General features: G+C 34.5%; 1 protein-coding gene across 1 annotated transcript in view; it reads left to right on the top strand.

Moving 5' to 3' along the window:
• LOC111057201 (4-hydroxybutyrate coenzyme A transferase) overlaps positions 1 to 14,903 on the top strand; it is a 57,196-nt gene that overhangs the window by 20,085 nt on the left and 22,208 nt on the right. Inside the window, exons 3-5 of the mRNA XM_039419819.1 lie at positions 7,189 to 7,337; positions 11,673 to 11,763; positions 14,407 to 14,595. Of these exons, the coding sequence (XP_039275753.1) occupies positions 7,189 to 7,337; positions 11,673 to 11,763; positions 14,407 to 14,595 (429 nt within the window). The remainder of the gene's footprint in view (positions 1 to 7,188; positions 7,338 to 11,672; positions 11,764 to 14,406; positions 14,596 to 14,903) is intronic.

Genomic DNA, 14,903 nt, shown 5'->3' on the forward strand with positions numbered 1-14,903 from the left:
GATAGCGCTATCTCTTTCTCACTTTTCTCTGGTGCCAGATCTTCTTTTAACAATGTAGAATTAATAATTATTAACAAAATATGTCATCTTAATTATGAAAAATCATTATGTAATTATTTAAAAATATAATTGATTATCTTAGACAAGAATGAACAGTTGATATTACATCAATATATCTCCTACTATATAGGAGGCATTGACTACCCAGAGGTTCGGCAACGTTGTTCTCCTATCTCTTTCCACTGCCATTATAACGTGGACCTCACTATATACTTCTTGAGCTCTGTTGTCTTCAGAAATAGTTTGAAAAGAACTATTGAAATACCTGCATCGAGAGTAATGATAGAAAATAGAAGTAGTCTATTGACATTAGAACGCAGGTTAGGAAAAACTATCCTCCTTTGAAATAGCTGAGGGCTCTCCAACCTACGGCCCGCGGGCCACATCCGGCCCGCGGATGGATTTATTCCGGCCCGCCGAGAGTTATTGCAACAGATTTTTTAAAATATATTTTTGACAACAACTGTGAGTTCAGTACTCTTCTCTTACTAGCCACTCCATTTCTTAATAAGTGTAAAATTAGCTGTAAAGAAGCAGGGATCAACCATTGTGAGATATTAGCACTGTACATGTCCCTGTTTGAACGCTACAAAGAAGGTAACCTACTCTCATTTTAAAGTTCTCTCCCAGAAAAAGACTTGAAAAATATAAAAAACCATGCTCGAGCTATGTTTTCTCTTTTTGGATCTACCTACAAGTGTGAGCAGACATTTTCAAAAATGAAGTTTGTTGAATCCAAATACTTCCTTGTCAGATGAACATTTGAAATCAATTTTAATGATCGGAACCACAAAGTTTGATCCTAAATGGGCGGACAATTCAAGTGGAAAACAAATTCTCACTAAAAATGAGTACCTATTCTCTTCTACCATGGTAACTTTTTATAAATTCATGCATTGTCAAGTTTTCTTAAGAGATTTTTACACTAAATAAATTGGACTTTGTATTAAAATGAAATTAATTGGTTTGTTTCTTCCTACTTAAACATTACTTAAAACCTCTCATAATATATAATAATTGTAACCCCCCAAATCCCCCGTGTCGTGTGTGTCCCCACAAGTCAAATTCCACGTACATCCTTATTATTGGCCCTCTAAGCCTGCCAAGAGTTAACAATGTGGCACTTGGATAAAAAAGGTTGGAGACCCCTGAAATAGCTCACTGATTTCATTTAAACTACCCATAAAAACATAAATTCTGATACAATTAAAGACAGTTCCAAAGGTACATCAGTGAAAGGCATATTCATTTTTGTAGTCTTACTCAACTACTGTAAAATGAATCATTGTAACTATTGTGTTATGAAAACAATTTTTGGAAACAACCAGGTTGCTCCTATGTTTTTGATATTACAATAAAGGAAAGAATTGGTTTATACACGTACGGGATATGAATGACGCATCATCACGTTTCAACTACTCAACTGATTAACTTGAAATTTTGCGTATAGATTCTCAATTCACCGATGATGGTTATAGGCCTATTTCAAGTTTTTTTGTGTAGTTGAGAAGTTGATATTGTGGTAATTATTCATATTTAATGAAAAAGACTAAGAAATTGTCAAAAAACACTGATTCATTGATACTTAGAAAGACCGGTTTCGGTTATTACCTGATAAACTGTTAATCAGAGATTGACAATGGTGTAATAACCGAAACCGGTCTTTCTAAGTATCAATAAATCTGTGATTTTTTGACAATTTCTTAGTCTTTTTCATTCACTATATCAAATCCTTCAAGATTTCAATAAAAACCTTGTGGAGTTATTATTATTTAATGATCATTGGATGATAAATTTTCATAATTGAGACTATTTTGTTAATTAATATATTTATACATTGTTAAAAAACCATATCCCATTGTTGCTGAGATAGAAGAGGATAGTGCTATGAGCTTTGTCGAGTGATAGACAAGGATAGTTAATCAAATACTGTCATTATAACGTGAACCTCTCTATAGAACAACGATAAAATGCAATTTCAGTTGATAAACACTTGAAGTTGGCTTTATGTGCAAAGAGTCACACTCATGTAGCTAAACAAAACAACAGCTTTTTATCAGCATGTGTCATTAACATGAGTGACGTCACATACTTGCATTGTTTGCTCTGACAGATATTTCACAATAGAGCTATTGCAAGTGAAAATGAAAGATGCAATAGACCTAGGAATAGAAGACAACATTTTTATTAGATAAGAGTTTAAATCTATTGATTTTACGTTTTTATGTAATAGAATACAACTATAGTGAGGTCCACGTAATAATGGCAGTGTTGAAATGGTATTGCTATCCTTGTCTATCATTCAACAAAGTGGATAGCGCTATCTCTTTCTCACTTTGTTCTGCTGCCAGATCGTCTTTTAACAATGTAGAATTATAATTAATTAACAAAATATTTGATCTTAGTTATGAAAATTCATGAAAAATATAACTTCTTGTTTAGTAAAATAATTATATAATTGATTATTTTAAACGAGAATGAACAGTTGATATTACATTAGATATACAGGTATCAGCTATCGTCTATAGAAGCCAGTGGCAAAGCAGAGAATCGGTAACGCCTTTCTCCTATCTTTCTCCACTGCCATTATAAAAGATTGTCGACAACTGTAGGCTAAAGTGAATCAATGTCCTGACTTTGAATAGATTAGTAGAGAATCGACGTTGCAGAAAATTGGCAAAGCTGTTGTTCTATCTTTTTCCACTGCCATTATAACGTGGACCTTACTATAGTTTGCTTACTATTGTCTAGCAAAGACCGTCGACAACTGTAGGCTGGAGTGAATGAATTGCATCACTGTGAATAGATTAGTAGAGAATCGGCAGCACTGTTCCTCTATTTTTCTCCACTGCCATTATAACGTGGACCTTACTATAGTTTGCTTTCTATTGTCTAGCAAAGACCGTCGACAACTGTAGGCTGGAGTGAATGAATTGCATCACTCTGGATAGATTAGTAGAGAATCTACGTTGCAGAGAATCGGCAACGTTGTTCTACTATCTTTTCCCACTGCCAGGAATGACTGAATAAATTAGTAGAGAATCGGCAGCGCTGTTCTCTCATCTTTTTTCACTGCCATTATAACGTGGACCTCACTATAGCTTGCTTTGTATTGTCTAGCAAAGATTGTCGACAACTGTAGGCCAAAGAGAATCAATGGAATGACTTTGAATGAATTAGTTAAGCAGCGGAGTGCAATGAATAGACAAGGGCAAGGCCGTGCTCTGATTGGTCTAATAATAGTTGAATGTTGCGGTTAGCTTCGCACGTTTACAACACTATTCAGCTGTGAATATTTCCTCAAAGTGTTCCTCTGAATATTTCTGAAATATTTTATCATATCGTCAGGTCAAGTCATGATTATAATTATAGTTAGGTCCACGTTATGAAAGTGGAGAAAGATTGGAGAAAAACACTGCCGATCCTCTGTCTTGTCAATGCCCTCTATAGACGGTAGCTGATACAGGTTTATTGATGTAATATTAACTGTTCATTCACGTTTTAAAAAATCAATTATATTTTATCAAGCAAGAAATTAAATTTTTCAATAATTGCATAATGAATTCTCATAATTTATGATAGAATATCACTATAGGTCTCATGTAGTCTTCTTCCACAGATGAAATTAATGTTCATTTCAGAAAAGTGATTGAAAACTCAAGTTAACTGATAAAAGAAAAATGATTGAGAATAAAATATAAAATAATGCAATGCTTTCATTTCAATTATTCTTACTGGAGAAATAATCTCCAAAAATGATCACAATGGAGGTGATTAGAAAAGTCAATTTCCCTCAGTTTAAATCTTTATGTTATAGTGAGGTCCAAGTTATAATGGCAGTGGAGAAAGATAGGAGAACAGCGATTCTCTGCCTTGTCACTGCCTTCTATATGGGATAGCTGGTACCAGTATATCTGATGTAATATTAAGTGTTTGTTATTTAAAAAAAATAATAAATTACACTCTATCCGACAAAAAATATGATATTCAATAATTGAATAACAATTTTCATTACTGTATTGAAATGATGTATTTCGTTCATTGGTTATAACTCTACATAGACAGGTAATCTAGAATTATACTGAATCACCAGAGTACTTGATCTCAAGTAATAAATCTATTATTAAATAATGAAAAATACATTTTCTAGATGAAAAAAATATTATAATTAAGACTAAGCAGGTAACCTGTGCTCCGAAGGGTTCAAAAACTTGACAAACTGAAAACGACCTACTAAAATCTTGTAGAATTTTAAATAGGTCTACAACCATTCTCAGTAAATTAAGAATCTATATGCAAAATTTCAAGTTAATCAGTTGAGTAGTTGAGACGTGATGATGCGTCATTCGTGAATTTCCTATCCCCTACGTGTATAAGCCAGTTCTTTCCTTTAGTATATTTATTATAGATAGAATTAATCGATATCAACATGTTGTACTTGATAGACTTGAATCACAGCTTTCTAGTATGCAAGTCGGTGGACAAAGAAAATTTGCAATTATGTCGTCCTATCATTTTGACTGACTTCATAACTTGAATCTCACTATAGATTAATTTTACATTAAGTACTTTCTCCAATAGATTCAAGAATAAAAAAAATGTTTATTTTCCAAAAAAAAACGAAAACTACTACATCATTTACAGAAAATATTAGAGAATCTAATAATTTATATACAGGGCTACCCAGAAAAACGGGAACTTTTAAAAACGCCATACAACATTAGTGGGAAGGGCAAAAATGATTTTATTCAAACTAATGTAAAGTTCAAGACTTGCCATTTGAGAATTATTAATAACATCTATCACTTTTTGACAATTACTTCTTTAAGATGGCTTCCACCTGCACCAATATACACTCTTGAAATCTGTATTGAGATTCCTGAACGATTGTTGCAACATTTCAGCTTGGATATTATTGAAAGAATATTTATTCATAAAACATGTGAAAATACATATTATATGAATAGTGTCACAGTGTTGTTTATATGTTTATAAATGTTTAAATGTTTCGCATTTACGGCGAAACGCGGTAATAATTTCCATGTAATTTGACAGGTATGTTCTCCTTTTTTAATTGCGCGTCGACGTTTATACAAGGTTTTTGGAAATTTTGCATTTCAAGGATAATATAAAAGAAAAAAGAAGCCTCCTTCATACGCCAATATTAGAGTAAAACTCAGACTATAGAATTATTCATCATAAATCAGCTGACAAGTGATTACACAGATGTGTGGAGAAGCCAGTCTATTGCTGTATTTCCATAAGGTCTATAGTTTCAATCAGGTACTTGTGGATGAGAATACTGCCTGAGGTCTACTGTTCACAGACTACTAGTATAGCCTAAGTACTAATTACAAACAAATGTCATATACATACATTATTATAAAAATTCCTGTCACATATATTGTTAATTCCATTTTGAATTGTCTGTTATGATTCAACCACAGTCATTATTGGTCAAGTTGTGGAAACGTTTGATTTGAGATAGCTCCACAAACAGAAAATCGCAGGTGGACAGATCATGGGACCAGGAAACGCAGATGTTGCAGCAATGAGGAATCATCAACACAGATTTCAAGAGTGTATTCGTTCAGGAGGAAGCCATCTTAAAGAAGTAATTGTCAAAAAGTGATAGATGTTATTAATAATTCTCAATTGGCAAGTCTTGAACTTTACATTCGTTTGAATAAAATCATTTTTGCCATTTTCACTAATGTTTTATAGCGTTTTTAAAAGTTCCCGATTTTCTGTGTCACCCTATATATTGTAACTTGGAAGAATATTGTAACATAGCCTCTGGCTTCTATTCAATATTCCTCTATCTAGTGATCTAATATTTTATATGATTGAATCAGGCAGTTGACGTCTGACAAAATTGTCTGTAATGGTGACATTCACTTTAAAGTGCCAGTATTCCTTAAATATTATGACGTCATTATGCCTCTCATTCAACCAATGCCAAAAGTTTGAAGTGAACTTGACTATAATGTTGACAATAAGCTGATGGTCCCCACTTGTCTTGTTTGATGACGCTTGTAATCAGGAAACTGATCTCTTCTATCTCTCTCTCTATTCTTCCTTCTCTCTCTCATGCTCTCACTGTATCACACACTCACTCTGCCTCTGTATCTCTCTCACTGCTACATCTCTATCTCTCACTCTTTCTTGTTTTTAACCAGCCCAAGTTGATTGAATTCCAATTGAACGATGCCATTGTCCTCATCTTTATTCATACATTGTCTCATTAATAAAAGTACTGTATAGCAAAGTTTAAAGTTTCTAAATTTCTCAATACGGTAATGAAAGAATTGTCTATTTTTATGCATTTTAAAACGCATATTTAAACTAGATATTTGATATTTTGATATTTGATATTTAACTACTAGTTGATATTTTCAACTAGCAGGTAACTCGTGCTCCGCAAGGGTCTAATAAAAAAATTGACAAAATGAAAACCTGTCCTACTGAAGTCTAGAAGAATTTAAAATAGGCCTATAACCATCCTCGGTGAATTAAGAATTTATATGCAATATCTCAAGGTAATCAGTTGAGTAGTTGAGACGTGATGATGCGTCATTCGTGTATTTCCTATCCTGTACGTTTGTGAGACAATAATCTCTCCTTTATTATATTATAGACAAGTTGAATTGTCTATTTGTACAGATATTTGTATTTTTAATAAGTTGAATTATTGTTTTTCAGGAATACTAACTTTTCAGGAATCTTTCGTTAGTTGTAGTTGTTGGTCTAGTTTTTTATAATTTTTCTATAAATTGAATTGTTTATTTTTAATAGATCTTTCTATTTTTAGTAAGTTGAATTGTGTGATTCTTTCAGGAATCTTCGTTCGTTGTAGTTGTTGGTCTAGTTTTTTATAATTTTTCTATTTTCTATAAGTTGAATTGTCTATTTTTTATAGATCTTTCTATTTTTAATGAATTGTTTTTTTTATAGATCTTTCTATTTTTAATAAGTTGAGTTGTGTGGTGTTTTTTCAGGAAACTTTCGTTCGTTGTAGTTGTTGGTCTAGTTTTTTATAGATCTTTCCATTTTCTATAGGTTGAATTGTGTCTATTTTGTTTAGATCTTTCTATTTTTAGAGAGTTGTATTGTGTATTTTTCTTTCAGGAATCTTTCGTTCGTTGTCGTTCTTCATGGCGGCCAATGTGCGGAAAGGAGTGGCCGAGGGGAGATCGGACTGTGTGCCCATATTCCTTAGCGAAATTCCCAAACTCTTCCACAGAAAGATTGTTCAGCCAGATGTGGCTATGATTCAGGTCAGTCAGTTTACGCGGTCTGAAAAATATTTTATAATTATAATTAATCAAAAATCCAAATTAAATGCTGTAAATCACCCCGAATACTTCTGCTACTGCAAATATCAATAACAGGATAAACAGCTAGATGGAAATTCGATGAGCGCTACTATTCAAAAATTATTTGTCAGTCCGGGAATCAAACCTGAAAACCTCCTAATTATCATCAGGAATGCTTACCCATACACCAAACTAACAATCTCTGGATAGCAGCGCTCATTTTATACGAAGCCATAGCGGCCAGCCAGTCTACAGATGGAAATTACTGAGATATTGCAATTATTCAAATGCTTATTAATGAATTATTATTATTATTGAACGAAAATCCAATTGAATGCTGTAAATCACCCCCGAAGACTTCTGCTACTGCTAATATTAACAACTGGGTAAACAGTCAGATGGAAACTCGATGAGCGCTACTATTCAAAAATTTTTTGTCAGAAGTCTGCGGGGTGAATTACAGCATTTAATTTGGATTTTTGTTAAAATTTAATTGATGATTCATTAGCATTTGAATAATTGCAGTATCTCATAATTTATTCATTGGATTAAAAGTTTCAATATCGGGATGAAAAAGTAGGCGCTAGACCAAAACTTATTCGGCTCCTGAATTTTGTTTTCAATCAATAAATCCTACTAAGGCCCAACTCACACTTACGCGACTCAGGTCGAGAAGAGAATCGACTCTAGTGGAGAGCATGTGTTTCCAAATGGGTGACGTCGCGGAGACTAGAATCGACTGGTCTGAGTGTCACCATTTGGAAACACATGCTCTCCACTAGAGTCGAGTCTCTTCTCGACCTGAGTCGCGTAAGTGTCAGTTGAGCCAAACTCCAAAATTTCCAGCTCATAAATATATTTTTGTCGAAAATTAAACTTGAATCTCCAAGAGGAAACACATAACCTTTTATTTTAGACATCTTATTCACTATAAAAACTTGGGAATAGAATAGTTTTGAGTCAAGCCTGTTGTTCTTAATCATATTTATATGATCTGTTATTCTATCAACAAATATATAACATAATTGATTATTTTCGACAGTTAATATTGCATCAGGTAATCATTATATCAGAATGTCAGCATATCATCCAGTATATCAGCCTAAGGGCCGGTTTCCGAGCTCGGGATTTAGTTAAGTTCTAGACTTTAAACAGCTGGAGTTAGAACACTGGCTGTCAGAAACGGGGCGTTGTCGCAGTTTTTACTTTCCTTGCCCTATTACCATAGGTAAGGAAAGTATTGCTTTCCAAAAAAAATTAAGGTACCCTAATTTCATGTTTTCTATACGTTTCAAGGTCCCCTGAGTCCAAAAACATGATTTTTGGGTGTTGGTCTGTGTGTCTGTGTGTGTGTGTGTATGTGTATGTGTATGTCTGTGAACACGATAAATCCATTCCTAATAACCAATTGACTTGAATTTTAAACTTAGGTCCTATACCATGAGGATCCGACAATGAGAAATTAATTAAAATTCAATTCAAATTGGCGGAAAAAATGGTGGATAATTGCTAAAAAACCATGTTTTTCACGGTTTTCTCGAAAACGGCTCTAACGATTTTCTTCAAAATTATACCCTAGATAGCTATTTATATGCCCTATCAACTGACATGAGTCTCATTTCTGGAAAAATTGCAGGAGCTTCGTAATATTCCTGAGAAGAATGAATCTTGTTAAATTTCTATCACGATTTTCTCAAAAATGACTCGACCGATTTTTTTCAAATTCATACTCTGTATAGTTATATATCAGCTCTATCAACTGGCATGAGTCTCCTCCCTGAGAAATTAACAGGGGGTCCACCCCATCCTTGAGAAATTTACGTTGTAACCTTCTCCTCGTGCGTGAGGTAGGTAGGTAGAGCAGTTTATTCAAAAGAACACATGTCGATATTTTATTCGTAGAACAGCTGTTTTGACAACTTTTAAAAAATCCTCAAATTTCATAATTCAAACAAAGGAAAATATACTCCGAACACAATAATAATAGTATAATCGTAGTTTTAATTATCTAGCCGCCAATCGGCATAATGTTATTCCCCTTAATTATACTCGTTAATGAGGCTTATAGATAATGAGCAAGGAAAGTTTGTGTGGTGTACCACACCAGATTTTTTATGATATCTTTATTTTCTCATTTCTGTAATTGGAAACGTTTTTCCTTGACGAAAGTAAACATTCCTAAATAATTAAAAATAGCTGAAAATTTACACTTAAATTTTCTCTTTATTTTATTTTGTGTTCAATTTTCTAGTAATTTATTTAAAACGTGGACTGCGACTACGCCCCGTTTTGGAAAGCCAATTTTCTGACTCCAGCTGTTGAAAGTGTAGAACTTAGCTAGATCCCAAGCTCGGAAACCAGCCCCAAGTCTCAGATCTTGGTAGCCAGTCTTCAGTTCCCGCTTCAATTAAACCGCAAAGATAATCTTAGAAACTTGGAATAAATATCTATTCAGCTTTTTTTGCATAATATGTCAGGTTTCACGTGACATTCTACTTTCAAGCAAGAAGTCAACTTCAACCTATCAAGCGCTGCTTAGTAAACAACTTAATCCCTGAAGTCCAGCCTTGAAATTGTTGTAAAAAGTGCGAGCTATTTGGCAAGCTTTCAAACGTTTTTGTTTACTCTCTCTGCTAGAACTCGAATGAGATTCACTTCAAAGTGGCAGGAATCCTTACAATTGACTGCTATGCCTCCTCATACAACCAACACTGCCAGTATTGAGTAGATCTCACTATATAGTGAGGTCCACGTTATAATGGCAGTGTTTGATTGGCAATGGTATTGCTATCCTTGTCTATCAGTCAACAAAGCGGATAGCGCTTTCTCTTCCTCGCTTTGCTCTGTTGCTGGATCATCTTTTAACTATGTAGTATTAATAATTATAACAAAATATTTCATCTTAATTATGAAAATTCATTGAAAAATATAATTTCTTGCTTAATAAAATATAATTGATTATTTTGAACGAGAATGAACAGTTGATATTTCATCAATAAACCTGTATCAGCTATCGTCTATAGAAGGCATTGGCAAGACAGAGATCGCAACGTTGTTCTCCTATCTTTCTCTACTGCCATTATAATGTGGACCTCACTATAGTACTTTGTAGTGTAAACAATCGGGTTTCATTTTTAATTTTACATCATAAACTTTCTTATTTATTTATTCACTTATTCAACAATGATAGAAACGTTCCTTACTATTCTATTGATAATCCTAAATTGTTCAATCCCAATCATATATTCATAATAAATAATTTAATAAATAAATATGATCTGTAATTATATCCAGAAATGAATAATTAATCCAACCGCTTCATTCCAGGACCTATAGTGAGGTCCACGTTATAATGGCAGTAGAGAATATAGAAGAACAACGTTGCCGAACCTCTGTCTTGTCAATGCCTTCTATAGACGGTAGCTGATACAGGTTTATTGATGTAATATCAACTGTTCATTCTCGTTCAAAATAATCAATTATATTTTATTAAGCAAGAAATTATTTTTTTCAATGAATTTTCATAATTGAGATGAAATATTTTGTCAATTGATTCTGCATTGTTAAAAGATGATCCAGCAACAGAGCAAAGCGAGGAAGAGATAGCGCTATCCGCTTTGTTGAATGATAGACAAGGATAGCAATACCAATGCTAATCAAACACTGCCATTATAACGTGGACCTCACTATAGTATTTTGTAGTGTAAACAATCTGATTTCAATTTTAAAATTTCAAATCATAAACTTTCTTATTTATCTATTCAATCATTCAACAATGATAACAACATTCCTTACTATTCTATTGATAATCCTAAGTAGTTCAATCCTAATCATATGCATACTGCAATTTTATTCACAAACTAGCAGGTGACCCGTGATCCGCTAGGGTCTATTTTAAAATCTGACAAACTGAAAACTTGTGGTAATGATATCTTGAAGAGTTTGATATAAGTCTATAACCATCCTCGGTTAATTAAGTATCTACATATGCAAAACTAGCAGAAACCCGTCCTCCGAAAGGGTCTAGTTAAAAACTTGAATAACTGAAGACTCAACCTTCTGAAATCTTGAAGAATTTGAAATAGGCCTATAACCATCCTGGGTAAATTAAGACTTTATATGCAAAATTCAAAGTTAATCAGTTCTGTAGCTCAGATGTGATGATGCGTCAAACATAATTTTCCTATCCCGTACGTGTATAAGTCAGTTATTTCCTTTATTAGGCTATAGTATAGATTATTTGAATATGAGTGCTTTTCATGAAATGAGTGAACATTCTATATTTTTTGTTTTCAGGTTTCTCCACCTGATGCACAGGGCTACTGTTCGCTGGGAACAAGTGTCGATTGTGTACGGGCCGCGCTCACCTACAGCAAAACTATCATTGGTATGTTTGTCTATTCATTAATAAATTAATTATATTGTTAGATAAATCTACTTCGTACTACCAAAGAGATAAGATAGCATAAGAAGATATCTCATGGTGTTGTGTATCATGTTGAGATGATACTGTATCATATTGTATTGATACTGTATCATTTATGGTGATATCCCATGGTGTAGGTTGTTTATGTTACAAAATTCAAGCCGATCTTATGTTAAATCAAGCCGATAACTGTCAACTGCTGTCTGTTATTACTGTTTTGTTGGAGTGTAAGAGTGTAAGAACGGCACAGTATGAGAGACTACCAGCGTCACATAGCTTCACCAAAACAACTACTAGGACTATCGGCTTGAGTTGAAACTGAAATTTGCAACATGAACGCTCTATACTATGGGATATCTTCCTATGCTATCTTTAATCTATGGTAGAACGTGTTGTATGTAATATGACTTATTTATACCATAGAGAAACGATAGCGTGAGTAGATATCCCATGAGTATAGGGAATTTATGTCGCAACTTTTACTGTTATCCCAAGCCGATAGTTCACTTAGTTCTTTCCCATGCAGCTGTGTGACGGTGGTAGTCTCTCAAATTGTGCCGTTCATACACTCTCACCCCAACAAAACAGTAAAAATTGACAATAATCGACAGTAATCGGCTTGAGATAACAGTAAAAGTTGCGACATAAATTCCCTATACCATGGGATATCTACTTACGCTATTGTTTCTCTATGTTTATACTTATCTTTCATTCAGATGTTGTGTAATTCAATAAGGTAAAACAACTCAAATAGTTTTTTTTTAAAATATTGTATTGAACCTTGATTGTTACGGACCATTTAGCTACTTGAAATACAGAATAGGTTAGGTTTTTAGGTGTTTCAATTTTTCATTTCACCTAGCGGACGTCCGATGTCCGGATAATCGGTTCTCTAAGATCATAGAAGAAAGATTGATTAATAATAATACTGAGGGTGATGCTCACATAAGCTCTTAGGCTTGTGCGTGGGTAATGAGTGAGAGGGATGGTGATAGATGACGATGGGAGATGACGACTGCTTTTTAGGTAGTCGGGATCGACGAATTATCGTCTCCTCCGAAAGATGGGAAGATATGCCATGGTATAGGGTGTGTATGTTTCAAATTCAGTTTCAACTCAAGCCGATAGTCCTAGTAGTTTTTGGTGAAGCTATGTGGCGCTGGTAGTCTCTAATACTGAGCCATCTTCACACTCTCACCCCAAGCCTATAAAAGGCATTGACAAGACAGAGGATCGGAAACATTGTTCTCCTATTTTTCTCCACTGCCATTATAGCAAAAATGCAAGACACCATTGTTGTCACATGGAATTTTATTCAGTATCATATTACAGTTCCTATTTTACTCTATTCTTATGGTAACTTTTTCTCATGCTATTATTTTATTCTAATAAGTGAAGTACAAATGATTTCCTGTTGATAATATTATTGATGAAAACAAAGAATTGATGAAATGAAATTATTGATGAAATTTATTATTGATGAAAACAAAGAATTGATGAAATGTAATTATTGATGAAATTTATTATTGATGAAATGAAAACAAAGAATTTGATTTGATTTGAATAAATACATGATTGGTCTGCATTATTGTTTAATTTGGCTCTCCATGAAGCAGTAAAAGGTATCACGCATGGAGCACCCTAGTAAATAGACTATGGCAAGTTTGTGGATATGCAGACGATCTGGTCATAGTAGCTAGAACAGTACCAGCCTTGAGAGAAGCCTTCACATCACTGGCACATCAATAGTGAACCAATGGGATTGGAGATAAATGAGGCCAGACAAAGTATCTGAGAGTGTCACCAGCAGTAGGCCTAGGAAGGAGAGTTGCTAGAGACATGAAAATTGGACCCTACACATTTCAACAGGTAGAAGAATTGTCTATCTGGGAACACTTGTGACAAGTAGTGGGAAGTCTCAGCAGAGATTAACAACAGGATCATGGCGGGAAAGAGGCCATACTATGCTAATATCAAGTTGTTCAAATCTCGATTGATATCTAGAGCTACGAAATTACAATATACAAAGCATTGGTGAGGCCTGTGGTGAGTTACGGATCGGAAACATGGGTGCTTACAGCTGGAGATGTGCAAAGATTGAGAGTTTTTGAAAGGAAGGTAGTGAGAAGAATCATGGGTTCTGTTTGAGAATGGTCTTTGGAGAGGAAGAAAAAATTTGGAAATAGAGCAGTTCTTAAACAATGAAGACTTGTGCGGTTTATTAAAGCTGGTAGAATAAGATGGATGGGACATATGGTGGAATGGAGATGACAGAGTAGTGAAATGTATATGGAAGGACAGGATATATAACAGAAGAAGAAAAGGTCAACCGAGAAATAGATGGACGGATGATGTGGAACGAGATCTGAGAACGCTTGGAGTTCGTAACTGGAGGGGGCAGGCCGAGGATCGTGACAGATGGAGAGGCTATGTGAAGGGAGGCCAAGGTTTGCAAAGACCTGTAGAGCTGAGGAGTAAGTAATGTAAGTAATACATGATTGAAGTATATAACATTCATCAATATAATTGAAGTGTAATTTATTATGTGATTGTAAATATTGTGAATTTGAATAAATAAAATTTGAAATGTTGTTGTTGTTGCAGCGCAAATCAACCGCAACATGCCGCGGACGTTCGGCGACGCAGTGATTCACAAGTCGCACTTTGACTTTGCCTGCGAACTGGATCGGCCCCTCCCCGACCACCCCTCCCCGGCCCTCACCGACGACATGCGTCGACTCGGCAAGCACATCGCTGAGAACCTGGTCGATGATGGAGCCACCCTGCAAATGGGTCAGTTCACAGTAATTCACAGTAGTTCAGTTCACAGTTAGGCCAGGCGCACACCAGTTAGTAAAGACAAGACAGGATAAGACACGTTTAGTCACAATACTTCACATTGTTGCTTATGACGCAACTCACACTGATTAGTCATTGCAATTGGACATGTCTTCATAAGCAACTATGTGAATTATTGTGACTAAACGTGAATAGTCTTGTCTTGGCTAACCGGTGTAACCCAGCCTAAAGGAGCGTTTACATTAGTTAAGTTTCCTTGAAAAATTTACACAGGTAAAAAATTTGTACCGTGTCAAACTAGA

Source organism: Nilaparvata lugens, chromosome 1 (genome assembly GCF_014356525.2).
Source record: "Nilaparvata lugens isolate BPH chromosome 1, ASM1435652v1, whole genome shotgun sequence".
Taxonomy (NCBI): Eukaryota; Metazoa; Arthropoda; class Insecta; order Hemiptera; family Delphacidae; genus Nilaparvata; species Nilaparvata lugens.